Here is a 26177-nt window from a genome sequence, read left to right as displayed (position 1 = left end):
TAACGCATGAGCTGTTTTGCCCAGGGACCTAGAACAGAGCATTGCCTTCAAAACTGACTTAAGGAACTTTTCCCTACAAGAGCTCTGATGTTTTGGACCATAGAGGATATTTCAGAGTCTCCCGATGTGGTCTGATGTGTTTCACATTCTCTGCAAACCAAAATTTTCTGCAAAAAGTACAAACAGAAAGGTACTTGCAAGAAGGTAGGTGCTGGATGGAATCTTTAGATCTTGGATTGTATCCCCTTGACATGTCTCCTACAAGGAGGGCAGCAGCAGTGGTGACAATGCAGGAGCTCCCTACAGTAACTGAGCTACAGCACTGGCTTTGTGCTCCAGCAGGCAACAGCCCGAGCACTGCTTTCCCGTATCCTCTTGGCCTGCATTCCCATATCCTTTTGACCTGCTTTCTGGCTCTCAGCCCTTAGCCCACAGAAACAAGTTGCAGCCAAAACTGTTGTTTTTGCAACAGAAACAGGCAAGCTGCCTCTGAGCATGCGAAGGGTTTGAATAGAATATTCCTTTCTGACCCAGCACTAAAACGCAGACTGTGTGTGCACCCTGGGTAAACATAAGACATATAGGGGCCCTTTGGATATAGGTTTCTGGGTTGGTACATTGTGGTACAGTTAAGATAAAAAGGAACATCAAATTGTTGCCCTTTAATTCTGAGTATCAATAAATGCAAGCTACATTCTGCAAACATTTCACAAGGTAGGTATTTCACAATCTAAGTGAGTCTCAGATTGAGAAAGAGGATGAGGTGAGTTCCCAGCTGACACCCAATAACAAATGCAGCTATTTCTTATTCTGGGAAGTAGCAGCGCCCTAAGTTTACACAGGCAAGGATTCAGGAGTTTTGCCATGGTGCTCTATGAAATATTTACTAGCATTGGGCTCAGGCTTATCAACATGTAAAACAACTGCAAAGTTGGCCCCTCTTCAGAAAACACTGCATATACAGATGTTTATCTTAAAATTCATTTCCCCATACATTTTGATAATGAGTCTGACAGTGTTTTTGAGGCAGCTATGAGGTTTTCATATATTTTTAGTGGAAAAAAAGCACACACACACAAAAAACCCCAACCAACAAAGCTCACCCCCCAGTTTCTATTTATAGTTGCTCCACACAAAGCCCCCTTTATTCATCTCTGCTTTTCAAGGATCCCCTCTACCAAGTCAGTCACCAAAACCCAAGCTGAGCTGCAGCTCATCTGCTCCAGCACAGGCTTAACCCATCAGTGGTATATGCTCAGCTGCCTGACAAGAGCTGGTAGGGGCCACAGCTTTTGCTTCGTACAACTGTCAACTTCTGAACAGCAGACCATTTCATTTCACAGGCCCTTCACCGTACCCCTGTGAGATGAAAACACTTCTTCAAAGAGTAAATTCTTACTCTTTATTGACAACCAAAATAGTTGAAATCAATACAAGCTCACTTTAGACATCAGATTTGAACAAATGTTTGCCATTATGTTAAGATGGAGGGCAATTCTGACACAAAATTAAAAACAAACAAAAAACAACTGAATGGAAAGTTATGATTTATTATAAAAAAGCCCCAACCCTCACCCAAAGTTAACCAAGTGTACAAAACCTCCACAGAAGAAAGAGACCGTTGTGTACACAAAATGCACAGAGCAAATAAAGCGGAACAGTTACAGAGACAAACCCGGGGCATTCCCAGAAAGGCAGCCGGCTTCCTCTGAGGGGCCAACGCTGGCACTTGGCTAACGCTGCGCTACACTCACACGCTGTATAAACAGAGCTGGTCAAGTGCAACAGCCATGGAGGCAGCAGCATGTTCATCTGGTAGGTAAGAGAGCTGGCACCAACATCTTCCCATTCGTCCAAGCTCCCCACACACTGCAGGTGCCTGGATCCTATTCCAAGTCTTACTGTAGGAGCATGGGGTGTTTCTAACAGAAGGATCTGTGCTGTTTCCAGTGTCAAATTCTAAAACTCAAAATATTGAAAGTTTTCTTTTTCAGAAGTAGTTCTTTATTGGTTTTCCAGATTAAAGCCTGCCACTAAGTTTCCCCCTGTAACTTTGTTTCCTGTGTTGCAGTAACCAACCCTCCACAATTAAGTCTTTACTGTGTTTAAGATTAAACAGTCGGACTGCACCTCTCAAATCTCTGAAACTTGTATTAATATCTTTTATTTTGATGAAAATAAAAACTTTTTTTTTCAGCAGTATAAGTGCTGCAAGACTGCATAAAAGATGCTTTCTAGATCTTTATAAAGAAATTGTTTTAAATCATTTCATGACAAAATTATGGATTTTAGCAGGAATAAAATTTAGCTCCAATGCATGAATTTTTTGTTTAAATGACATTTGTGAGAAATACTGACCAGATGCCATAGTCTTCTGCTAAAAATGTGAAAAGAGCTAAAAAGTAGAAGCCTAAATAGAAACTTATTCAAAGCTGTATTAAGCGCAGAAAAGAGTGCTGGTACAAAGCATAGTTCCATGATTGAGAAATAAAATCCAAGCAATTTTATGAATCTTCATATTTTAGCTGATATTTTAAAAGTTTTATTTCTTGCTGGTATCCATTTAAAAATACTTACCCAAAGCTCCAGCTTTTAAAAAGATTGTTAAAATAAAGACATGCAGTCTTCCCACTTTCCAAAATGTCAAAATACATCGTGAAATTAGGAAAGATGACACGGACTTCAGTAACGCCGTTGACAGACACAGTTTCTGCCAGCATTCTCCTGGAGAAGCTGGCAACTGATGGCTTGGGTGGGCATACTCTTCACCAGGTAAAGAACTGGCTGGGTGGTCAGGCATGAAGAATTGCAGTGAATGGAACAAAATCCAGTTGGTGGCTGTTTGCGAGTTGTGTTCCCCAGGGCTCAGTACTGGGGCCAGTTCTGTTTAATAATCATCTGGACAAAGGGATCGAGTGCACCCACAGTGAGTTTGCAGACGACAGCACATTGGTTGGGAGTGTTGACCCGCTAGAGGGTAGGATGGCCATACAGAGGGATCTGGACTGACTGGATCAGTGGGCTGAGGCCAGCTGTATGAGGTTTAACAAGGCCAAGTCCTGGGTCCTGCACTTGGGTCACAACAACCCCAGGCAGTGCTATGGGCTTGGGAAAGAACGGCTGGAAAGCTGCCTGGCAGAAAGGGATCTGGGGGTGTTGGGTGGCTGAACATGAGCCAGCAGAGTGCCCAGGTGGCCAAAGAGGACAACAGCATTCTGGCTTGTATCCGCAATAGTGGGACCAGCAGGACTAGGGAAGTGATGTTCACTGTACTTCACGGAGAGGCCACAGCTCAAATACTGTGTTCAGTTTTGGGCCCCTCATCATAAGACAGACATTGAGTTGCTGGAGCGAGTTCAGAGAAGGGTAACGAAGCTGGGGAGGGGTCTGGAGCACAAGTCTGATGAGGAGCAGCTGAGGGAACTGGGGCTGTTTAGCCTGGAGAAAAGGAGGCTGAGAGAAGACGTTATTGCTGCATACAACTACCTGAAAGGAGGGTGTAGTGAGGTGAGTGTCAGTCTCTTCTCCTGAGTAACAAGTGATAGGATGAGAGGAAATGGCCTCATGATGCAGCAGGGGAGGTTTAGATTGGACATTAGGAAAAATTTCTTCACAGAAAGGGTTGTCAGGCATTGGAACAGGCTGCCCATGGAAGTGGTTGAGTAACTATCCCTAGAGGTGTTTAAAAGGTGTAGACATAGTGCTTAGGGACATAGTTTAGTGGTGGACTTGGCATGGTCAGATTAACAGTTGGACTCAAAGATCTCAAGGATTTCCAACCTAAATGATTCTGTAATTCTATTATTCTAATTCCACTGTCCTGAGAGTCATTTAAATATCACAACTGACATCTGTAGTCATATGGGCAACTTAGACATATCATGCTTATTTACCAAGTTCTTCTGTTAATCAGCATTCTTATTCATTAATCCACTCCTGAAAAACATTTCCCTCCTATTTTAAGACTTGGCTCAATTAACACATTTCAAATGGTCAAGACCAGTCCATATAATTTAAGAAAAAAAAAAATCATAACAAGCACTTCTACAGTAACCTGAAAAAGTCAATGTCATTTAAAGGAAAATTAAACAAGTACATGATTAGATATTTCTGAGGAATGGTTTCTCATGTTTGCAAAACAGACAATCTTATACACCATAATTTAATACTATGGGGCTCATATCCTTAACACTTAAGTCATATAGACTCAGAAAATAAATTCAGGAATTCTCATCTCAGAAATCTGTGAGCTTAATTTGAGGATAAATACTGTGGGTTTTTTTAAGTTAAGTTCTAGAGTTCAAAACTCATCTCCAAAGGAATAAGGAAGAACTGTCAACAGTTCCTGGTCAGATACCTGTCAGATGGACACTGGTTCAATATAACTGAATTTTTAGAGAGGAGTTGATTTCTTTAAGAGCTAGTGAAGTGTAAGAGGCACTTAAATATACAATCATTACAGTAAAAAATGTTTCCAAAGCTTTCCAAGTTGTCTTCTATGCTTGCTGAGACCACAAGAACCGGTCACATCTTTCCAACATGGACTGAATCAGTGCTCTGCAATTAAAGCAAAGGGGAGAAAAACGGTCAAACAGTAAAAAAAAGCTCACAACACAAAGAAGGACAGAGTTTTGGGTTGCTTTTTAAATAAAAGTTTGTCCAAAATGTGATTATATTTCACCACGCATGCCTTCTCTAGAAGAGATAGGCAAGATCAGAGTCAGTGCAGGACTCCGCAAGACAGATGTCCCCTTCAGGGAACTTCCTTCATCTATATCTGTGATGTTTGATTTCCTGTTTCCTCATTTCCCATTTCAAAATGCCTGTATTGCACAATACATAGCTCTTAAACAATAGGAAAGCTTTTGGCCACGTTTAAAAGCTAAGGTAAAAATGTGAAGTATTTAATCTTTTTGTTAACTGAAAAAAAAAAGTTTAAAGCACCAAGAAAATCCAAACTGAATGGCGTGCATACATGGATCTTCTAGTGAGGAGTCATCTTACCTTTGCCTTTTCTCAGCAATTCTCAGTATCTCACAGACACCAGTAAATCTCTCAGACAATTCTAGTGTCAAGCCACACTCCTGCAAGAGAGGCAAGGCACGATTTGGGCCGATGGCCTTTGCCAGTAAGAGAGCTACGTTTTCCACAGTGACACAGTCTGGGCAGGTCGGGCTGCCATTGCTGACAGCATTCCCGTTCTGGGGGCCATGCTGGTGGAAAGCTGTGTTATGATTTTGTGCAAGATGCAGAAGAAACTTCCATTCTTCTATGGTCTCCGGAATGGAACCTAAATGTAAAATCAGTTTGTTATATTATTTGTCAAACAGGGGTTATTTTAAGTCTGGTATTTGAAATATTTCTGTACTTAAAAATGGAAGCTAGCTATTCTGTTTCTCTGTGAAGATTTAAGAAAACCAAGAATAATCAATGAGGATATTGTGTACAGAAGCATACTGACTTGGTGTAAAGAGTCAGTGGTGAACTACACACAAAGCTTCACAGCGGTTCAGTATTTAAGGCTTTGGATTAAATCAAGACACAAAGAATAATTTTGTCCACCTTAGGGCTACTGGGAATTTTCTTTTAAAGTTGTGCTATGTGGTACAATGCTTTGCTCACCCTAACTTTGTGTGTGCACAGGTAGAGGGGGGAGTGCTGTGCAGGGATGCTAGCTATTCCTCTATTTACAACACCAAGTTTAGCTTTTACTCCCAACTGATCAACAATTCTACATTCTTGAACTTATAAGCATGTTGTAGCACAACTGATTTCACAAAGCACAGTGCGAAAGTACAAGAGTGTAACACCCATTTATGTAATTCAAATATGCTGCACTACAGACAGTGCTACCAACACACTTCAAAATATAAAAGTTCAAACTCAACTTTGGACAATCGGAATCAGTATATTATAAGGGGAGCTCCTATATTACAGAAGTATGTTTACACAGCTTAAGACTCACTAACCATCTTCTCCATTCAACAGGCTCAAATCATCCAAATGAGCAATATTAGTAAAGGCTTCTATTCTTCTATCCAGCTCCAGACAGAGAAAAAGATATCCAGGCCAAAATCTTGAATAAGAGAGTAAAGATGTCCAGGAATCAAATACTCATTCTAAACCAAAGTCAACAGTAATTAAATGGTCATTTAAATATGAGTGAAGACAGAAGCAACTGAATTTCTTGAATGCCAGAAATCACTGCAGAATAGGGACACGGAATATTCCTTAAGCAAAAAGGGTATTTCGTACATTAAATGGGACATAACATTCATCCTCAAAACAGGAAAGGTTTTTAAATGAAACCTGTCCAGGTAAGGAGCAGATGGGAAGTTTTCATTTTTATCTTTTGGGTGTCAGAATAGCAATTAACCAAGTATCAAGAACTAGCAAGCTTTCCTCTTACCCATGTGATTTACAGATGTCAGCCATCTTCTCCTTTGTAACAAAATCAGCTGGGAGTTTAATCAAAAGCAGAATGAGCTGGCTGTAACCCCAAGTAAACAAATGCGATCGTGGCCTAGAACATGAGAAATTCAATTTTAAAGCATCAATGGTTTTCTTCAGAACATTATGCTGTCTCTACAAGATAGGCATGTATATAGGAAAAGAAAGAAGGAAAAACAAATGAAGCACTGTGTGTAGTCTCAGTACAGCAGCCGTTCTGAAAAACATTATTTAATCCTTTGGTTGCTTCTGCTGAACTCTGCAATACGCAAAATGCTTCAAGGATTCAGTGACATCCAAACTGTCACACAAAATCTAAACCAAAAGCCTACAAACCCACTAAAGCTTTTTTGCTGCACTCAGGACCTTGGGTGAAGCCTACTTTACCTGGGATTTCCTTCCGCATCCATAGTATTTGCTCTTTGTGGTGCATCACGAGAAACTGCCAAGCACAACCAATCCAGTCGTACAGATTCAGGCTGCAGGAGAGATCTCAGGAGAGATGACCTAGAAAATGAAACATAGAGAAAAAAACTACCAGTTTTAAATATATCTGATATGAAGAGGCAGAGACTGTGTGGGGACAAAAAAAAAAAAAAAAGGATGTTAAATTAAATATGGAAAAGCCTAGATGATTTATGTCCCCAGAAACTGAAGGGGCTACAGAAAAACATCAAGTTTGCAGGCTGAGCTCTCCCAGGTTTGTCGGGTTTTTGCTTTGTTTTTCCTAAAGCTGACAAACCTTGACATACTGAACTGCAGGCACAGGAACAAAACCTGTCAGTTCATTTGAAAATATTATTTAGAAAAACCCTGTCAAAAATAGCATCTAATCCTAGAAAAAAAACAGCCTGAGAGACCAGCTAAAACTGGTAAAATGAATTGGAATCTAATGCTAAAGAACACTAAGCAAGTAAATACAGAAACAGTAAAAAAAGCCCCCCAAAACCAAAAACCCACACACAGCTACACGATAAAGAGAGCAGACAGATGAAAAAGATTCTATATTCCCTTTACCTTTTATCCTCTGGCTTTGATTTCAACAGACTATCTAAATATGCCAAAAAGTGAGCTGGATCATTCCTGCAAAGCTGTTTGATATCAGAAGGCAAAATAGAGGGGTGGAACTTGATCAAGGGCCGAAGAGCTGTTTCCCCAAATTTTTCATAAAGCCTGGAGAGAGGGGATAAAAAGCTTTCTTCAGTATCAAACAGCAAAATTATCATTCTTCCAAGATCTCTTGCAAGTTCAAGATAGTACTGAAAGGTGTTCACTTTAAAAGATTCCCAGAAAGCTTCATGAATTGTTAGGTGAACCCATTCCTGCTAGCAAGTTAACACACCGAACACGAGAAAAAAAGCACTTGTCTACAAACCTCTGAGCATGTACCAGTAAGAACGGGCTGTCATCCCAAGGCCCCAGGTCATGCAGCCGTTTCAGTATTTTCAACATATCTTCATTTTCCATTGCTAAAGCCACTGGACTGTGACAAGTTAGTTCTGAAATTAATCAGCACACAAGTTACAAAATATGGGAAAGTTTTTTTTCTCTTAACACACACACACACACACACACACACACACAGAGCTGTTGTTAAACACAAGAAAAAAGTTATCACTGCTTTAATGGAACTCTCTAGCTAACAGTAGTAACAAGAGAACAGATCCTACTTCTTCATTTCCTAAAAAAAAAAAAAAAAAAATAAAAAAATCAACATCACTGATCTGCAATTAAAGCAAATTACAGTTATAAAATGATACAATTAAGGCATGAAATCATATTCTTGATATATTTTCCTTTTCTTTAGACTTCTGAAGAGGTAATTTTTCTCCCGTGAAAAAAGACAACCCACTGCAGGACATGTGGCTTGTTGAATATAATGCAGATCTGCATCAGTTTTCATATATTATAACTTTATTCTATTAATAAAAACTTCAGCTTGAACACCGACTTCACAGAATGTGGAATTCAACACAGAACTCAATACTGAGGAAATGCAGGTATTAATCTACAGGGATAAGTGCTGTCCAACGCAGGACAAACTGGGAACGCATACATTACTTTCACTTATAAGGCCCTCAGAATCCAAACAGTGAACAGATATCCAGAAACCCAAATACCAGATACCAACCCTCAAAGTAAGGTTCTGTTGTCTGACTGCTCTTTGTTGGTGTCAAATGAATGCTAAGACTTTAATTCACTCATAAAAGAAAAGCATAAAGCAGAAGCTGTATGCAGAGAACAGATGAAGTTCTGTTTTCCAACCTCATCAGGAAACTTTGGTTCAATAAGGTTAAAGAGGCATCAAAAAGATCAGAAAGGATTTCCGTGAAAAAAAAAAGCCTGAGTGATCACACGCCACTCATTTGCCCGGAACCATCTACTCCATTCAGTTTTGTTTCACATCAACCGTATTTCTCTACAAGTCAAATCTTCAGTTTTCAGCACAAATACCCCTCTTCTAGCTCTCCCTTCGCTTATATAGACATCCAATTCCAATTAAGATGCTTTTGCTCTCTGAAGCATACATACTCATTTTTAAACAGATCTGATCTGTAATCACTACAGTGTTAAATCAACAAACTATATATGAATTTTAAGGTTCAGAAGTCATTTCTGTGGAATTGCAAAGTGGGGAGAGGGGAGGAACAGTCTCTCCAAGGAGCCAGCAGTTCTTCCTAAAACAACAAACCAAACAACCCAAAAACTGAACAAAAAAATCCCACACACCAACCATCCTCCCCCTCCTGCAATACACCTGCAGAAGGAAAATTTGCAGACACAAATGGGAGTGTCTCCAAGGTTTTTTCTCCCAAACAGTCTTACTTTCAGTTTACCAGTCATAACATTTTCATTAGTTACCTTTCAATCCTGTGATGTATGTTTCCCATATGTTAGGGCTGGTTGCATACATGATTATAATACACTGCTTTAGTCTTTTTAAATCCAAAAGAAAGAAGTAGCTTCGCATAAATCTACAAGCCAAGGTCCACAAAGCTGCTAGTGGCAGAGTTCCATCAGAGCTTCCTGCAGCCTCACCATTTCCAGCAGAAAATACACACAGCTCAAAGCACAGTGTTGTCAACTCGACGAGATCTTTCTGAACATCTGGCTCTATGACACATGGAGGGGACACTTGAAAGCTGCAGTCCAAAGGTCCCTTCAAATACACACTATTTTCACACATAGTTTTGCTTCCACAGGTTTCATCAGTATTTTCCTTCCCAGTGCAGTCTTCCAAGATGCTACTCTGTTCTTTGTCTGCTGGGTCTCCATCAGTTGGATCCAGATGTAGGTTTTCCTCCAGGACTGCCCTCTGTTTGTCAGCACCCATAGTCCTGCTTTGCTTAGTAGAGGAAGCAGAATGGTCTTTGCTGCCAAACTTATCTTCCAGATGGACAAGCCATTCCCGTAAAACCCTTCTCATACACTCTGGTTCTAACAAAACCAGGGGGTCCTGGAGTTTGGCTCTGCAGCATAAAAAAGAAGTTTGCTAAGTTGCTTGACTGTTACAAGATGCACGAGTGAAGTATTATATATGCTTTGTGTAAGTTTATTCCTAAACTTGATGTAATGTTGGCTGTTGTTTTGTTGTTGTTGTTTTGCTTTGGTTTGGGTTTTTGTGGTTTTGAGTGCATCAAACAGCATTTAGGCTATTTAGGCTGTCTACATTTGATACCACTACATTCTGAGTTCCCCAAGATTTCTTTCAGAATGGATTTTTGTTTGTTAGGTGGTTTTGCTTTTTAACTATGCTTGTAGTTAGGACAAAAGAATAATGCCAGTGTACCTAAATAAGCATTTTGTGGGTTTTGCTTGGTTTAAATAAGGGAAACAAATAATTAAAACAAATGAGATCCTTTCAGATTATGTTAATAGATGTTTACAGCATTACTGTTACATGTATGCAATGAAAAAAAATTAAAAATGAATAATTTTTCTACTGAGGCCAAATATTATCTATACACTAGAACATTTCTTTGCTTACATAGCTTCTGCTGTTGCAGCCTTGAGATCTCTTAGATGGTCCTCCTCTGGAAGTTGGCAGCTCTGTGGTTCTAACCTAGAAAAACACATTAACTTCAGTATCATCTGAAGTATTATCTTCAAGTGAAGATTTTAATGCCTTTATTAAAAAAAAAATAATGCTTTCATTTCTACAGAAGAAACAGCTCAACAGAAATTACGGATTAATTGGGCATGAAGAGCAGCCAATAATACTATTTTTGTGGCCTTCTAGATGGCTTCTACTCCAACTACAGTAGATTTCTGATGGTACTGAATAAAAATCAGTATCATAGCACTATAGGAAAGTTAGTCCAAAGTGGTAAATTAGCAAATCATTGGAATATGAAATAACTTAGCTCTGTATTAACTGAACAACCATTGAAGAAAATCAATGTTTTATAGCTACCATTATTTAAAAAACAAAAAAAAGTTTTTAGGCAGATTAAAAGTGTTTATTACCTACTGAGAAAGGAACGGAAATGAACTGTTAGACTCATGTCCATAAGTATAAAAAACACCACAGATCAGCAACTCTCATGTAGTGTAATACACAATGTTTTTGCTCTTCAGTTATTACAACACTCTGGACACTACACACTCCACCACCCAGAACTGCTTATTGCCTAATCAGCTTCTGGGAAAGCAGTGTCAGGGAAAATACACGAAACACCCCATAGTAACAAAGGCAGCTGGAAAAGCCTAACACAGAGCTCCCTGTTCTGCTTGAAACAGTAGTTTTTCCTTTAGGTTGCTATCCTCAGAACACCCAGCAAACACAATTGTTAAGAAAACATGATTTTGCACTCACTCTTTCTCTTCCTGGGGAGATGCTACCAGATTAACAGTCAACTCCTGTAGGTGCTCATCATCCTTTGCTTCTTGCCTCCCTCTAGTATCAGGACTTATATGAAGTGTACCAATCTTTTCAGTAGTTTTGCGTACAAAGCTGGAAACACTGCAAGTCAGAAGTTCAAACATTTAAAACTGAAAGTTCAAAACTGAACAAATCAAGCACTTTCTTTTCATGCTTACGGTTTAGAAAATTCAAAACATTGCATGTGCTTCTGAAGGTTATTCTGAGATCCTCACACTATTGATATCAGCTCAAATTCACATACATAAGTGATCAAGGGAGGGCTATGCAATTTTTCAGACCATCATTACAGGCCAGCAACACTAGCTGAGAAACTGACTTTTTTTTTTTTAAACGTGTAAGTTGTGTATTTAACACCGTCTCCTTTATATTTGTGTCCCATCCTCCCTGTTTTTTAAAGTGAGTTTTAAAATAGCAATTTCATTTTTGCTTAAAACAGACACTACCATATTTATTTGTGGCAGGTATAAGCTACCATTATTCCATGAACACTTGCAGAATTGGTTAGATTCACTGAAAGGTGTGTGAGGGGAGATGGCAGACCATATGGTATACTTTGCAAATAAGTTTTAGCAATACCTAGCATGCTTTGAATATTTCAATGTTTGTCCCTAAGAAAGAAACACAGTAAGTCTTCACACATTCTTCAGAAATCTAAGTACTAGGAAAGCAAAACGCCAAACCAATATTCAATAAGTTTGCTTTGAATACAAACCATATCTACAGTTTACAGAGTAATGTTAAACATTCTTAGATATTTAAACATTATTAGCCATTTGAAAACTGAGATTGAAATCTTGGCTCTGGTGAAGTTAACAGAAGCTCTTTGTATCTTCATTAGAGTCAAGAAGGAGGCTTTAAATTGTCTAGCAAATGTGAACGTACTTCCAGTGTTTCAGTTCAGGTGTTATATTTTTGCAGAACAGAGTATGAACTAAACCAGACAATGCTACAAATTCAGAGGACAGAAAAGAGAAAGATGTAATGGATGAGTGAACCTGATGCAGGTTTTACCTTTCTTTGACAGCTTGGAGAGAGACGAGAGGAGATGGGGAACGAAATGACAAAGGAATATTGAATGGGAGAAATGTCTCATTCCGGTCAGCCTCAACCGTCACAGACGCATGAGATACGTTGTCTAACAAATGGAATTGAAATAAAGAGTCATGAAACAAGTGGTCTGGCAGAAATGGAACAGTGAAACAAACTGCAAGTCAGGAATTCATTAATGGATAACCTGCATGGGATATTTTCATACTTAATATTCAGAAAAGTGCTACTTGGCTTCAAGGACCATTTTATTACTGACTTTGAACCTGGCAGGTCTACTTCACTAATAGTTTTTTGGATCTATAACAAGGCAACAACTGTATGAAAACTATCTCCTAAAGTACACTTACAGTCCATTCAGGGAACAAAAACCTTTATTTAATCCATTGACTGTTATTAAAACATCTAGGAAAATTAAGTATTGTGGCATATATCAATTTGCATTACATGATTTTCTAAAACCTAAATCACATATGAATGGATAGAGATGCATAAGCCATGGCTAAGGTATAAATCACCCTTCTATTTGAATGGACTTAAAAAATAATTGAACCCATAGCTCTCTAGCTTTTGATAAGAATCACAAGAAATACAGAATCACTGATCATTTCCTTTTCACTCTTATATCTCTTAACAGTATCTACAATGTGTTTTGATTAATCATTTCCTGGTACAAACACACACTGTATCTGACTATTTCCTTTTCACTCATATCTCTAACAGTATCTACAATGTGTTTTGATTGATCATTCTCTGATACAAACACACACTGTATCTTTAAATCACAGAATGTCCTCAGTTGGAAGGGACCCACAAGGATCATTGAGTCCAACTCCTGTTCCTGCACATGATGACCCCACAGTTCACACCATGTGTCTGAGGGTGTTGTCCAGTCTCTTCTTGAACACTGTCAGACTTGGGGCTGCGACACCCCCCTGGGGAGCCTGTTCCAGGGTTTCACCACCCTCTGGGTGACAGAACCTCTTCCTAATGTCCAACCTAAACCTCCCCTGGCACAACTTCCTGTCATTCTCTTGGGTCCTAACATTGGTTGCCGAGAGAAGAGATAAGTGCCTGCCCCTCCTCCTCGCCTTGTGAGAAAACCCATGTAAATAAGAAAAAAGGATTCTTTCAAGTAAGGATGACACTGCATCTTGCAGTCAGCACTGCCTGTACTGTTGAGAGGAAAAGTTGCTATGCTGTTACAGAAATTCCACCATCAGAATTCACAGTCTCTCCTGATAGTGCCTAAAGGTCACAAGTGATTTTAAGATTGCTTGTAAATAAGGCTGCTTTTCTTCAGTATGCAGATTAGAAACCTAAAAACTTAGGACATCTTACATATATGTGAGCATGGAAACACTAAGTCCACTTCTCTTAAGTACCAAATTAACTAGACGTGCTACAGAACTTTTCTATCTTTTAACATTAAAAAACTACATCCCTTCTTCTTAGAGTTTTAATATTCGAAATTATACACTTCCAGGTTTTCTCACTTGTTTTGATGGTGATGTAGATAAAGAAGCAAACGTAAAGATAAATGCTACAAACAGCATGCAGCTTAGTCAGCAGGACAACACTACTGACAAGTAGGGGAGTAAATACTAATTTCTGTGCTCTCCGTCTTCACTGTGGGTTTCCCCAACCATGTACCCAAATTCTCTCCATCCTCAATTGGCATCTACTCTCTGCAAAAGCTAAAGAGTAGCCTTTTAATTGGAAAGCCTCTCTACTATACTTGGAACTAAGCTAGCTCCTCATCATCCTGGGTTTCTGCGTCCCCTTCCAATCCCAACCAGAGCAGAGAACAAGACCCATTATTGTTTCACTGTAGCTTTCACCTGGTGACAGGTATTTCTTAGGAAATTAAAAAGCTCCCTGGATGGTCTAAGTGTTAGTTAATAACAATTTCATTGGTGCTATGCTAATGTAGACACGTGTAAGAGGTGATCCCCTGTACAAATCAAACCCTGCAAGAAAGTTAATAACACTATCGTAAGCCTGCTGTTCTCCCTGAAGAAACAAAGCCAGAGCCAAGATTAAGAAACTCTTTCCTGGAACTAATATTACTGGAAGGATAATGGCAGCAAACAAATCTAATTTGAAGCTCAATTAACACCAGCATAGTCAGCTGAGAGAATCTTAGCATTAATGCTAAATTGCACATTAAGTGGAGAAGGGGGGAAACTGAATGAAGTCCTAGCTTGGCAAAAACCCTCTGGTCCTTTTGTTTTGTTTCTCTGTGTTGTGTTTAGTTTTAAACTTGGATTTCTGTGAAGCCAGCATTTCACCTCAATGCTTCAAGAGGAGTTTGAATGGAAGGTGGGGTAACTGTGTTCCCATTGATCAACCTGACATGGATAACTTGACAGTGGAAAATAAGAGCACAGAACCAATCCAACCAAATTATTGTGGAAGAAATAAAAATTGCATCTGGAAAACATATGTTCATTAAGAAATATTACCAAGTTCTACTTGCTCATCTTCAGGGTGTGCAGGAAATTCTTTAAGTCTCTCATCTTCTGAGAATGTTTGACTGTGGAGAGAACATGAATCTTCATCTGACTGACTGCCTCTTCGACTGATAACACGATATATTCCAGAGTCCAACACACTGAAGCTTTCCTGTCCAACAAGGGAGAGGAATCAGATGTTGTACATGTTGTACTTCCTTGTTAAACTTCCTGCAATGATCTCAACCAACCATATCCACAGAAATAGCCTCGTGACACTTCACAATTCACCACCCAGAAAAAACCCATATAACAGCATATTTTTGACATACTGAGAATGGAAAAGTACACAGATGCCAATACGTATGTAGTCTGGTGACTTTATAAATACGTATATGCTACAGCTGGTGTACTTAGTACAAGACCAGGAGACAAAAAGCTCTCTCTGCTTCAGTCCTGCATCCAACACTGTCACTTCACCCCTTTATACCTGTGTGCCCAAGAGTCCATATTCTTTTTGCTGGTTAACCATACCCAGCTAGCACACCTACAGACCATTTGGTTCTCTTTGCTCTTGGTCAGTTTTTGTAGTTTACTTTCTCATCTGCTAACGAAAAAAAAACTTGTCTACCACATCAAGATGGAATTAGCATTACTTAATTTTTTAAAATTTTACTCTTTAAATATTGTTAGCGTGAAAACAAAAACTGATATTGTATTAACTACGAAATATTTCCCCCTTCTTGAAAAGCTGCTGGGAAGTCATGAAAATACTAAGCAGCCATATGTGTAAAAGAACATTAGAACTATGCTTTGATTTTTTTCCTTTGAGCTTTTGGGTTAAGCTACATAGAGCGAGACAATTATTTTTAAATAGGGCAAGGAGAGTTTTGAGCATTCAGATATTTAGTTTTCACCACATAAAACTGCAGTTACAATCAAGATGACCTTCACTGAAGTATGTTAAGAGACTAAACTCAGCTGTGGAGAAAACCTTCTTCCTATCAATCTTTGTTCTCATCTCAGCCATTAGCCACAAAATAATACAGAATAAAGGCAGAGGTCTGAAAGCTTAAAGAATGCAAGTAGTAGTATTTCATACCTCACTCTTCCAAGTAACAAGTGATAGGACAAGGGCAAATGGCCTCATATTGCGCCGGGGGAAGTTCAGATTGGATATTGAGAAAAATTTCTTCATGGAAACGGTTGTCAGGCATTGGAACAGGCTGCCCAGGGAAGTGTTTGAATCACTATCCCTGAAGGTATCTAAAAGATGTGTAGACATGGTGCTTAGGGACACAGTTTAGTGGTGGACTTGGCAGTGTCAGGTTTACGGTTGGACTCAGTCTTTTCCAACCTAAATCATTTTATGATTCTACCCCACCTAATTTTAGAAAGTAGCATTATCAGCTGTCATAGACATGGTGAAAATGAAAACCTCATCTTCAAAGTGAGCAACTGGGTGATTTTAAGCCATAAAGATAAAACCTGCTAGTAACTTTTTTGGCATGACCAATACACTTACATGAGATGAAATACTGCTCCTTCTACTGCTGCATGCAGAATCTAAAGGTTCCAACTTTGAAATTAGTTCTTCCAGTTGCGTGATGAGATCTTGTTGGGTTGAGGCATCCAGCTGAGACTTCAAGTGTTCCAGCTTGTCAAGGGGCAAATTTTTTCTTGCCTAAAAGTACACAGTGAAACAGAAGCATTACTGTTTCTAATGCACAAGTGAAAAGGAAAAGGTACCATATATGCAGCCTAATTTTCATCCTAAAATTATTATGTTCAGAAGGCTTTTTAAAAACTCCAGGAATATGAATCTCAGAAACCTATGGAACTTAATGGAACGGGGAGACAGGAAACAGAGTGAAGTTGCATTGCACATTTACAAAGACACATTTACTTACTCTGCAAGAAATAACTGAATTTTGGAAAAGACAAGAGACCCTGGCAGCAAGGGTCCAGAACCCTCTTCTTATCAGACGTTCTATGCAGCGGTCTACCAGGAGAAGGGACAGGTGCACTACTTTTCCATTTGTATGCAGACAGAACAACTCGTTTTTGTAAACAGCAATATCCTGAATATCTGCAAAACCAGATGCACAGAAACATTTAAAAGATGGAAATCGTTAAACAACATTCTTCACTGTTCTTGAAAGAAGGTGAAAATATATTCCACATCTGACTGCAAACGCATGCAAAAGCTTAACACACTGTTGCACAAGTAGCACGTGGAAAACCAGCACTGCAATACAGTGCTAAGCTACCCTTTAACAACTAGAAGGCACAGTTAAAGTGTCAAACTTTCCAGAGCTGCATTTCTAGAAAGCATTCAAAAAGTACACAAATTACTGAAAAGTATCCTTTTCCTCTGAAGGGGGATGAAAAACTAAAGACTGATAAACATAAGAAATACATCATTGTTAGCTTTGAAACAGAAGGAAAAACATTTGCTAGTAGAAAAACTCTGACCTTTCAACAGTTTCAAATGTAATAGTTATACCGCACGCAAACAATCCATGACAAAGGCATTGGAAACCTAACACCTAAAGGAGGAGAAGGGGAGAAGACTGACTGGCAATGACTAACTGTCCTAGGACTATGCCTATAACTGTATGCACAAAACTGTTAAGAGTGTTCACTCATCTGCCAAATAAGTACATTTCCTGGCTCCAATTTAGATACGTGTTAAAAAAGACAGGTTTTAAGCTTTCAGGAGGCAGATTACCCTTCGCAGGACACCTAACAATAAACCTGAATAAATAAAGAAAGGATACTACAGGTTTTATCTCACTGATACTGCAGGCATTGGCTGGAGGAGGTGGGGAGAGGGTTCATATTCAAGGATATACTTGACAGATGACAAGGAAAAGGTTTTCTGATAACGTTCTGCAATCCAGCTGCAGAAATTGAGCTTGAAAAGCTCCATGTTAGGCAAAGACTTCAGAAGTGACAAACGTAACAGACAATGTTAAAAAGCTAAGGTTCTTAAAGTTTACCTTTTACTTCACTCCAGAGTAAGACTTGAACACTTTGGGGAAGAAAAATATAAATGCCTCTTTCTGTCCAGGTCATCACACAATGCTCACTGCAAGCAAAGCAGACATTAATGGTGCAACAGTTAACTGTTGTAGTCACTGTAAAATATGCAGGGATGGCATTAGCTTAAGTACAGCAAGTGAGAAGCAAGATAGTTGTTTAGCATGATCCGTGGAAAACTATTATGCAAAAAAGATGAAGCTGACAATATAAACTAGGAAAATACATAACTATTTTATGTCTACTTTATCAACAAGAAACTATGCTGACGAATACTCACGTCAAATACAGTAGCTTGGGGAAAGACAAAGATTGTGGAGGGCAGCTGGCACTAGTATAATGAGGATCCTGCCTGTAAAGTAAAGTTTACCTGTTATAAGCATAACTACAATAATATCACTTTCTTAATATAATATTCTTAACCCTGTAAATACAAGGCTGGCTTAAATAAACGTAGTCTTATGACAGCAAAATTCATTGTGGTAATCACACAGACATACCTGCAGAATCAAGGTTCTGGCATTTTTGATAACTCAATATTATTAGAGGAGAATATATTAAGATAACATCTAGGATTAACATTAAACTGCACTAGGAGTTTATTTAACCTGCCCAGCATTAATGTTCTTTTCAGCTAGCCTAGAAGCCCCAAGCAAGTTTATCAGTGATGACACTCATGCTTCTACCTGAGAGTAACAACAGGGAGAGGTGGTGATGAAAGCAGCTGCTTGAACTGGTGCGTGCTCTGCACTTCCCCGTCAAAGTCCACCTCCCACATCCTTGAGCCAGGTCGAGCACAATATATTAATGGCTGCTGATTCCCACTGCTTTTTCCAACAGGGAAGAAACACGCTCCAAATTCTCCATCTCTCTCTTTGTTACCAATTTTCCAGAACTTCTCTCTAGTGGAAAAAACACAGTTGTTAAGGCAGCATTAATAAAGGCTCTAATTAGGTTTATGCTGTTCTTGGAAACTCAAATTATTAAATCCTAATTGCTGAATAGGTTTTGGTGCTTTAAATAAAAATCTGTAATGAGTATTATAAAGCCTATACAAAGTTTATAAAAGACAGGCTGCAGAAATATTAGTTTAAACGAATCCACAGACCATGAAGCCTTTTTTTCTTCTGCAGAACCAGTCAGCCAGCCTGGTGATGGGAGGAATATGATTGTGCAAATGATCCCAGAAACCACTTCCAATCACACAAAAGGTGATTATGCATAGTCAGCATGGATTTATGAAGGGGAAATCACATCAACAGCCCTCTACAACAGAATGACTGGTTAGATAGATGAAAGGAGAGCAGTGGATGTTGTTTTTCTTGACTTCAGTAAGGCTTTTGACACTGCCTCTACTAACATCTTCACAGACAAACTGAGGAAGTGTGGGCTAGATAAACGGACATGGAGACAAAGCCCTGCCCTGTGGGAGGAATAACCCCGGGCACCAGTACAGGCCAATGGGCTGGAAAGCAGCTTTCTAGACAAAAGTCTGAGGGTCCTGGTGAACAACAAGCTGATCACGAGCCAGCAACTTGCCCTTTTGGGAAAGAAGGCAAAAAGCCTCCTGGGTGTCAGAAAGTGTTGCCAGCAGGTCAAGGAAGGTGATCCTTCCCCACTTCTTGGCACTGGTGAGACATATCTGGAGTGCTGGGCCTGGTTCTGAACTCTCCAGTACAAGAGAGACAGGGACATACTGGAGCAAGTCCAGTAATGGACCACAAAGATGATTATGGGATTGCAGCACTTGCCTTATAAGAAGAGGCTGAGAGAGCTAGGCTGGTCAGCTGGGAACAGAGAAGGCTCAGGGGGATCTAATCATATCCTATATGTATAAGTAACTGAGGGGGGAGTAAGGAAGACAGAGCCAAACTACTCTCAGTGGTGTGCAGTGAAAGGACAAGAGATAACGGGCAGAAATGGAAATACAGGAAATTCCATTTCAATGTAAGAAAAGCTCTGTTGTTGTGAAGGTGGCAAACCACTGGCCATAGTTGCCCAAAGAGCTTTTGGAGTCTCCATCATTGGAAATGCTCAAAACCTAAATGGACACAGACCTGCAGAATCTACTCTCCCCAACTCTGCTTTGAGCAGAAAAATTTAACTAGATTATCTCCAGAGGTCACTAGAGAAACTCTATATTTTACAAGTAAAATATAACTTGCCTCTCAGTATCACACAAGTAAGTACGTGTCAGTGAGGAAATGAGTAGTCTTCCATCCAAATAATCAAGCTGAACAACTCGAGAATCTACAGTGGTTATAATCTGAACAGGAAACATCACAAAAGTAGCAGCAGCCTACAGTTAGAAAGAAAAAAAAAAAAAACAAAAACAAAACATACTGGGCCTCAGTTCAAAATAAAGATTATTTCATTAAGTTACAATCGCAAAATTCAGAAAAGACTCATGTATGCTACAAATACACAGCATAAGACAGAACAGTTCCTTTCTTCTATCTCCTTTACAAAGCCACGCATCAATGCTTAGAGGCATAAAGGTCTAAATCTTCCTTTTCCCAAAACGGAGATATAAGAAAAAAAAAAAAAACAACACGCATATTCCTTTAGCACCCTGACATTTCTTAATAAAGATTGTGTTTTCTGTAACATTAAGAGAAGTTTTTATTCTTGCTTTTGTAAGCTTTGTGCTTTTGGCAATTCTCACAATTCTCTCCCACAGGTACTTTCAGTGAGCAAACAGTTGTATGGAGACAGACCTAAGAGATTACTTGATAAAAAAAAAACATCCATTGGATTTAGGTTTACATAAACTCTATTACCCTGTGGCAAGTTACTTAAGTACTATTTATTATATATGAGTCTCAGTTTGCATCGGTGGCAGAACGAAGTCATAGACAGACTTCTTATGAATAAAAACTACTAGGAACTGCACTCACATTTTCAAGCAGTCACCATTTTTCACAGCTTAGAGCTGTTTTCTTTGTCAAGCCCCTACTCAAAACAGTGCACTACATGAGAGATTCAACAGTCCAATTCCTTTGACAGGCATGAGCAGTCACATATTCCACAGGTCTTCCCCTTCTCTCCTCCTTTTCCCTCTCTTTTCCACAGTTGAATTTTTTTGCTCTTTAAATGTAATAGCCTTGCTACTGTTAAATCAATTTTTCTATCAGATTCTTTCATGAGAGTTAGAAAGGACCTGTACAAACACACCTATTCCACGTCACTCCTTTTCACAGATTAAAAGCAGAAGGACCTAGTAACAGTAAAACTTAGAGTAACACTCAAGGGCTAAAAAAGGAGGCTAGTATCATTAATCCGGTGCCATTTGCTTAAAATGTAATGGATGTAATAATAACAAAGTTGTATTTTTTTCCTAGTTCATATTATCAGCTTCATCTTCTTGCGTAAGAATTTTCCAAGGATCATGCTAAAAAACTGCCTCACTTCTTGTACTTAACCTAAGGCCACTCATCAAATGTAATGGATGTAAGCTTGATGTCCACCTACCATTTTTTTAAACTAATCTACATCTTTAAGAATGAGAGTATCCAGACAGAGCCAAGCAAAATCAGTCAGGATTGCCCTTTCTCAGACCAACAGCTGAGCTGAGGACTAAAACACACAGCTGAACCTGTAGCTGGAGTCTGAGGAATCCAACACGCACAGAAACACCAAGACGCTGGGCTTGGATACTTGTAAATTTCAAAAGGAAGAAGCTCAATCAGTTTTTAACTCCCTACATTTGAAAGCGTTTTTATGTCACATCACTTTAACGGCTAAAAAGAGTGTGCGGGGGGGATGGAGTTCGCAGGTTAGGATTTCTATTGCTGTCTCAAGAGACTCATTCTTCATCCCAACAGTCACAGCAACCAGAACTTCATCAGCTGGCAAATCTTCCTCTGTTCTACTTTACTAAAATAAACAAGATTCCACATATCAGCCCCTGGGAACCTCTTCATCTCAAAGGGTGCGACATTTTACCTTCCCTTGTTTCGATGTGTTAATCTTGATAGCCGATACTTTTCCCACATGATCTCCTACAAAAACACGAAGGGCAGCTGTATCCCAACATAGAGCTGTAACTTTTCTGCCTTTATGTTCAGAGGAAACATAAATCCGTTCTGGCTTCCCACGACGTTCCTGATTCAGCTCCCAGACTACTACAAGACCTTGGCTATAACAAGTGAAAAAGAAAATACAATTCAAGAATAAGTCTTCTAATGTTTTATCAGTGATAAAGATGCCGTATTCCAAAGAAAAAGCAAAGCTAAGCAAAGTATTATAGTAAATCTCAGAACTAGTTGTGTTTCAGGTTGCACGCTTTCAAGAAGTGTCGCATTCTTAATTCTGAAGAAGAATATGTGTGTTTCCTTGCACTATGATGCATCAGCAGCTTTGTTTGGAAGGCTACTCTCACATTTACTGGAATTGTCAGTGAGGATGCAGAAAAATAAGCATTTAGATGGATTTTAAACAGTGTAAGTGTTATTAACTATCAATTTCACTCTGACAGGTTAATGAAGATATTTCTTTTGAAGCTGAAGGTCCTCAGGGAGACATTCATCACCATAACTTCGCCAGCATTAGCTCTCTCATATATGTTCTGTTACAGAAATAATACTTATTCTGGAATAATTATTACAGAAAAACATTAAGCAAACTCTGTGCGGAGAATTATTCTGTAGATGCCACTACCTGTTAAGTTCCTGCCCCCCTGAGCAGTTGTGCAAGTCTGAAACTTAGAAGCAATTTAAAAATATTTATCTGGAATTCAGTTTTATAAGTACATCACTCACCTGGTGGCAACTGCAACATGGTCTTCATCATGTAAACAACAGGCAACCCGGGAAATGGCACCTTCCTGAAAGTGAGTATGGGAGTAAGTGCAGGTAAAAGCTGTTCTTGTATTGCCTTTACCACTGTGCAACTTGTATCTCTAAGATATAACCAGATTCATATCAACAGCTCCTGCCACTTTGCTGTGATGTGGGGTTTTTGTTTGTTTCAGTTTTGTTTGCAAACACTGAGCTTACTCTAAAGTCATACAGCTGACAACATCATGAGAAATGACTGCAGCTCATTCTCCAATTTGGAAAACACAGAAACCAGCCTCCTGTCCTTACACCCATGGAAGTTGTTTTGCCAGAACTAACAAAGATGGTCCAAACCTTAAGAAAAATGGATGCATTCAAGTTACGGTGGGAGCAGCAGTGGCTCCCAGCAAACAGCACCTGGCTGTAGAAACAGCAATCCCTGTTCCATGACCTCTTTCAGCAAAAGCAAGCCAGCCTAACTTTTCTTGGCTTACCTGGGTAGTTCATAGTTTGGACATAAAATAATCAGGAGTTACCTACATGTGAGTTGCTCTGGTTTCATATTCAAGGTTTTCTTCTAATTCTTAAATACTCAGGTGATTTTGTTGCTGCTGTTAAAAGTAAGAATTTAAAAAACAAAGGTCTGACCCTCTCAGGTAATTCTCTCACACCTCATGAAATCCATTATACCACACACTCTAGGGATACACTCCAGTACTACAACCTTCACCTTGTTTGGACAATTCAGCAATCTGAAAATGCCTGTTGACTCTTAATAAAGATTAACTTGAAACAATGCCTCTTTCCCTGTCCATTTTCCCTGGAAATTTTTGTACAGAATTCTTTACCCTTACCTTATGAGCAAGAAAGAGTCTTTGCTTCCAACCATCCTTCTGTATAAGATTCAGCCCTCCTCCTGAACTGCCTAGAGCGAGCCATCTCTTCGACACAGCTATACATGTGCACTGAAAGAATAAAAATCACAATGCACAATATGGCTACTTGTAAGTACTAATAAAGTATCATTTTCTTGCATTATTATGTTATTTTTAAAAGGCTTCATTGTTTGCCAGCTGTGTGTAACACTCCTGAAACACTGTCAGCACAGTTGTCAAAGATATACAATAGCTCTCTCTGCAACTGGAGCAAACAGTAGAAGACAGAATCTGTGTAAGGCTGTATTATTTTATTTACCCCACGGCTGCATTAAAAAAGCCACACAGAGTAGTATGATCTTCTTCTTCCCAAAGTGAGCATGAACACATCCAAACAGAACGACATGAATCCTGTGGGTTACTCAGATAACAAACCAAATAAAATAAAGTCATTATTATAATATAGGAAACAAACAAACAAAAAACCACACACACAACACAACCTCACCTTCAGACGACTAGAATCCAGCCTGAGCGCAGAAAGCAATGGATCCAAACATTCAAACTCTGCCAACACATGGTTGTAAGAGTCTGGAATCATTGGCACAGAGGCCATTGGTGTGCACAACTAACACTACTCGCTCGTGGGTGCATTACACCTTCAGCTTTTAGCTGTACCTGCCAAAAATAAATGTAGTTCTTGACTAGTTCACTTTTTAGTATTACATCTAACGTAACAGCATCAAGTTTCAATTCAAACAGCATCAGGTTTCAGTTTGCAAAAAAGGCCCAAGGGCTGCAATATTAGACCCCTGCTTCATTTACCACAAGTTTTTCTTGAGTTCATTTCAGAAGACTTAACCCATCAGATACCAACCTTAGAAATATTTAAGTTGCAGCTACAAGATATATTTAAATCTACTTGTGAAACAAGTTCTATCTATCCACAGAAAAAGCCTCGTTTTATGGTAAAATGCACTTCTTCCTCACAACATACACCCTTGATCTTAAATTAGTTTTCTCAAAGGAATCTTTTAGCATTCGCACTTTCTGCCTGTATCATCTTCTCCCCCACAACTAAATTTAAGTATTATCCTCAACTGATACCAAATTTAGAACTTTTGAAAATGTTTAATGTAACCACACATAAATGTGTATAAACTATGCTTTCCAGCATACAAGATAGATAACACACAGTGAAAACCAAGAATAAATAATTATCAAAGCTGCAACTTCATATATTTTCCTGAATAGCATATCTTTTAAAAGAATCTTTTGTTGAGAAATTTTTAAAGTTTAGACCTCTATGTTGCCTAAAAAACCCTACTTGCTACACTTCATACTCAAGCTTTTGAATTTTTAAATAATGTTTAGCATGTGATCCCACAAATTAAATAACATCCTCACAGAAACACCATCATGTGAAACTCTTCACTTCCTCACAAGAAAAGGGAACATTTACTCTCACCAGGCACTAGGAAAAGGGAAGATACACATTTAGGCAGAAAAATGGATAATTATTTCTTCAAAATTCTCCAAAAAGTCTTAAAAATCTTAAATTATAGGATTTGATAACGACTCCACACCAGCATCAGAAACCAAATGATTGATGACTAAAAACGGAGTGTTTTCTTCTGGATTTGAGTATTCCATCCAGAAAGACAACCTAATGCCTGTTATACAAACTCTGTCGTAAGGGAGGCTCCATCAAGCAAAGCCGGCCTGAGGTTTTAAATCCTGTCCGACTCCTAAACACAGCCTGCTGTCTGCCAGCCTAGCTTAAGAAGAGGAGGACAGAGCCATTTATTCTCTCTCCGATACACGGAGTAGAGCCAAGTGTCCCGAAAGCCCTGAGGAAGCCCCGGCTCCCCGCAGAGCGCCGGCGGGCAGGGGACGCTGCCAGCCCGGCCACGCCCCGCAGACAGACCAAGCACTCGGGGGTCGCGGCCAGACAGCCAGCGGGGCGCGGCGGAACGAGCGCTCCCCACGGGGCGTGAGGCAACGCCCGCCCCAGCGCTCCCACCGCGGCGGCTGCAAGAGCAAAACCGCCGCTGGCCGGGCCGGGAACCGGGAACTCATGGGGACGGTAGCGACTGCCCAGGGTGACCCAGCCTCCCCTCCCGCAGAGCACCGACCTCCCCGCGGCGACACCCAAGCCCCGCCGGCGGCTGCGGCCCGGCCAGCGGAAGGCACCACCCCGCCTGGGGACCCGCGCAGCCCAGAGGCGCCGCTCCCCGCCGGGCGCCGCTCCCCGCCGGGCCGCTCACCCGCGGTCCCTGCTCGCTCTCTCTCCTGGTCCCTCACGCCAACCGCCGGCCCCGCCCCCAAACAGCGCGCCACGTGACCCGCGGGAGGATAGGGGCGGAGCGGGCGCGTGCGGGCGCTCTGCGCTGCGTCACGCTGGGCGCGTCCGCGCGGGAGGAAGCTGCGTCACGCGCGCCCGCCCGCCAGCCCCCCGCCACGTGACGCTGACGCGCGGCGCCCCCTCCCGCCGCGGGCCGTTGCCGAGGGGAGGCCCCTCCCCCGCAGCGCGGTGGCGGCGGCGCCGCCGACCTGGGAGCGAAGCAGCCGGGCCGCCGGGACCGACGGTGGGGGACGAACGGCGCCCGCTCCCGCGAGGCCGGGTGACGGCGAGGGACGGGGAGGG

At 40.3% G+C, this 26177-nt stretch overlaps 1 protein-coding gene across 5 annotated transcripts; it reads right to left on the bottom strand.

The window, feature by feature from the left end:
- Positions 1-1541: 1541 nt before the first annotated feature.
- Positions 1542-26163, bottom strand: HPS5 (HPS5 biogenesis of lysosomal organelles complex 2 subunit 2). Of its 5 annotated transcripts, XR_013922155.1 has the most exons (24): positions 25666-25913; positions 24039-24208; positions 23510-23620; positions 22638-22702; positions 21823-22015; positions 20039-20176; positions 18564-18775; positions 18158-18229; positions 17838-17926; positions 16746-16924; positions 16361-16519; positions 14848-15007; positions 12347-12470; positions 11267-11413; positions 10439-10513; positions 9313-9920; positions 7826-7949; positions 7468-7623; positions 6838-6957; positions 6410-6523; positions 5970-6076; positions 5005-5290; positions 2578-4557; positions 1542-1965 (listed from the first exon to the last, which is right to left on the bottom strand). XR_013922155.1 is itself a non-coding variant. In XM_080344825.1 (23 exons), exons 2-23 carry the CDS (start codon positions 24144-24146, stop codon positions 4497-4499), a joined length of 3408 nt encoding a protein of 1135 aa, XP_080200951.1. In that variant the 5' UTR covers positions 24147-24208; positions 26084-26163; the 3' UTR covers positions 1542-4496. The 5 variants fall into 5 exon arrangements, 4 of the variants coding, with proteins under 4 accessions (XP_080200951.1, XP_080200950.1, XP_080200952.1 ...); XM_080344825.1 differs by lacking the exon at positions 25666-25913 and adding an exon at positions 26084-26163 and having other exon boundaries at positions 1542-4557; XM_080344824.1 differs by having other exon boundaries at positions 1542-4557.
- Positions 26164-26177: the final 14 nt, after the last annotated feature.

Source organism: Nesoenas mayeri (assembly GCF_963082525.1).
Source record: "Nesoenas mayeri genome assembly, chromosome: 5".
Lineage (NCBI taxonomy): Eukaryota > Metazoa > Chordata > Aves > Columbiformes > Columbidae > Nesoenas > Nesoenas mayeri.
The sequence above is the reverse complement of the archived record's forward strand: the minus strand, read 5'-3'. Positions and strand labels throughout refer to the sequence as shown.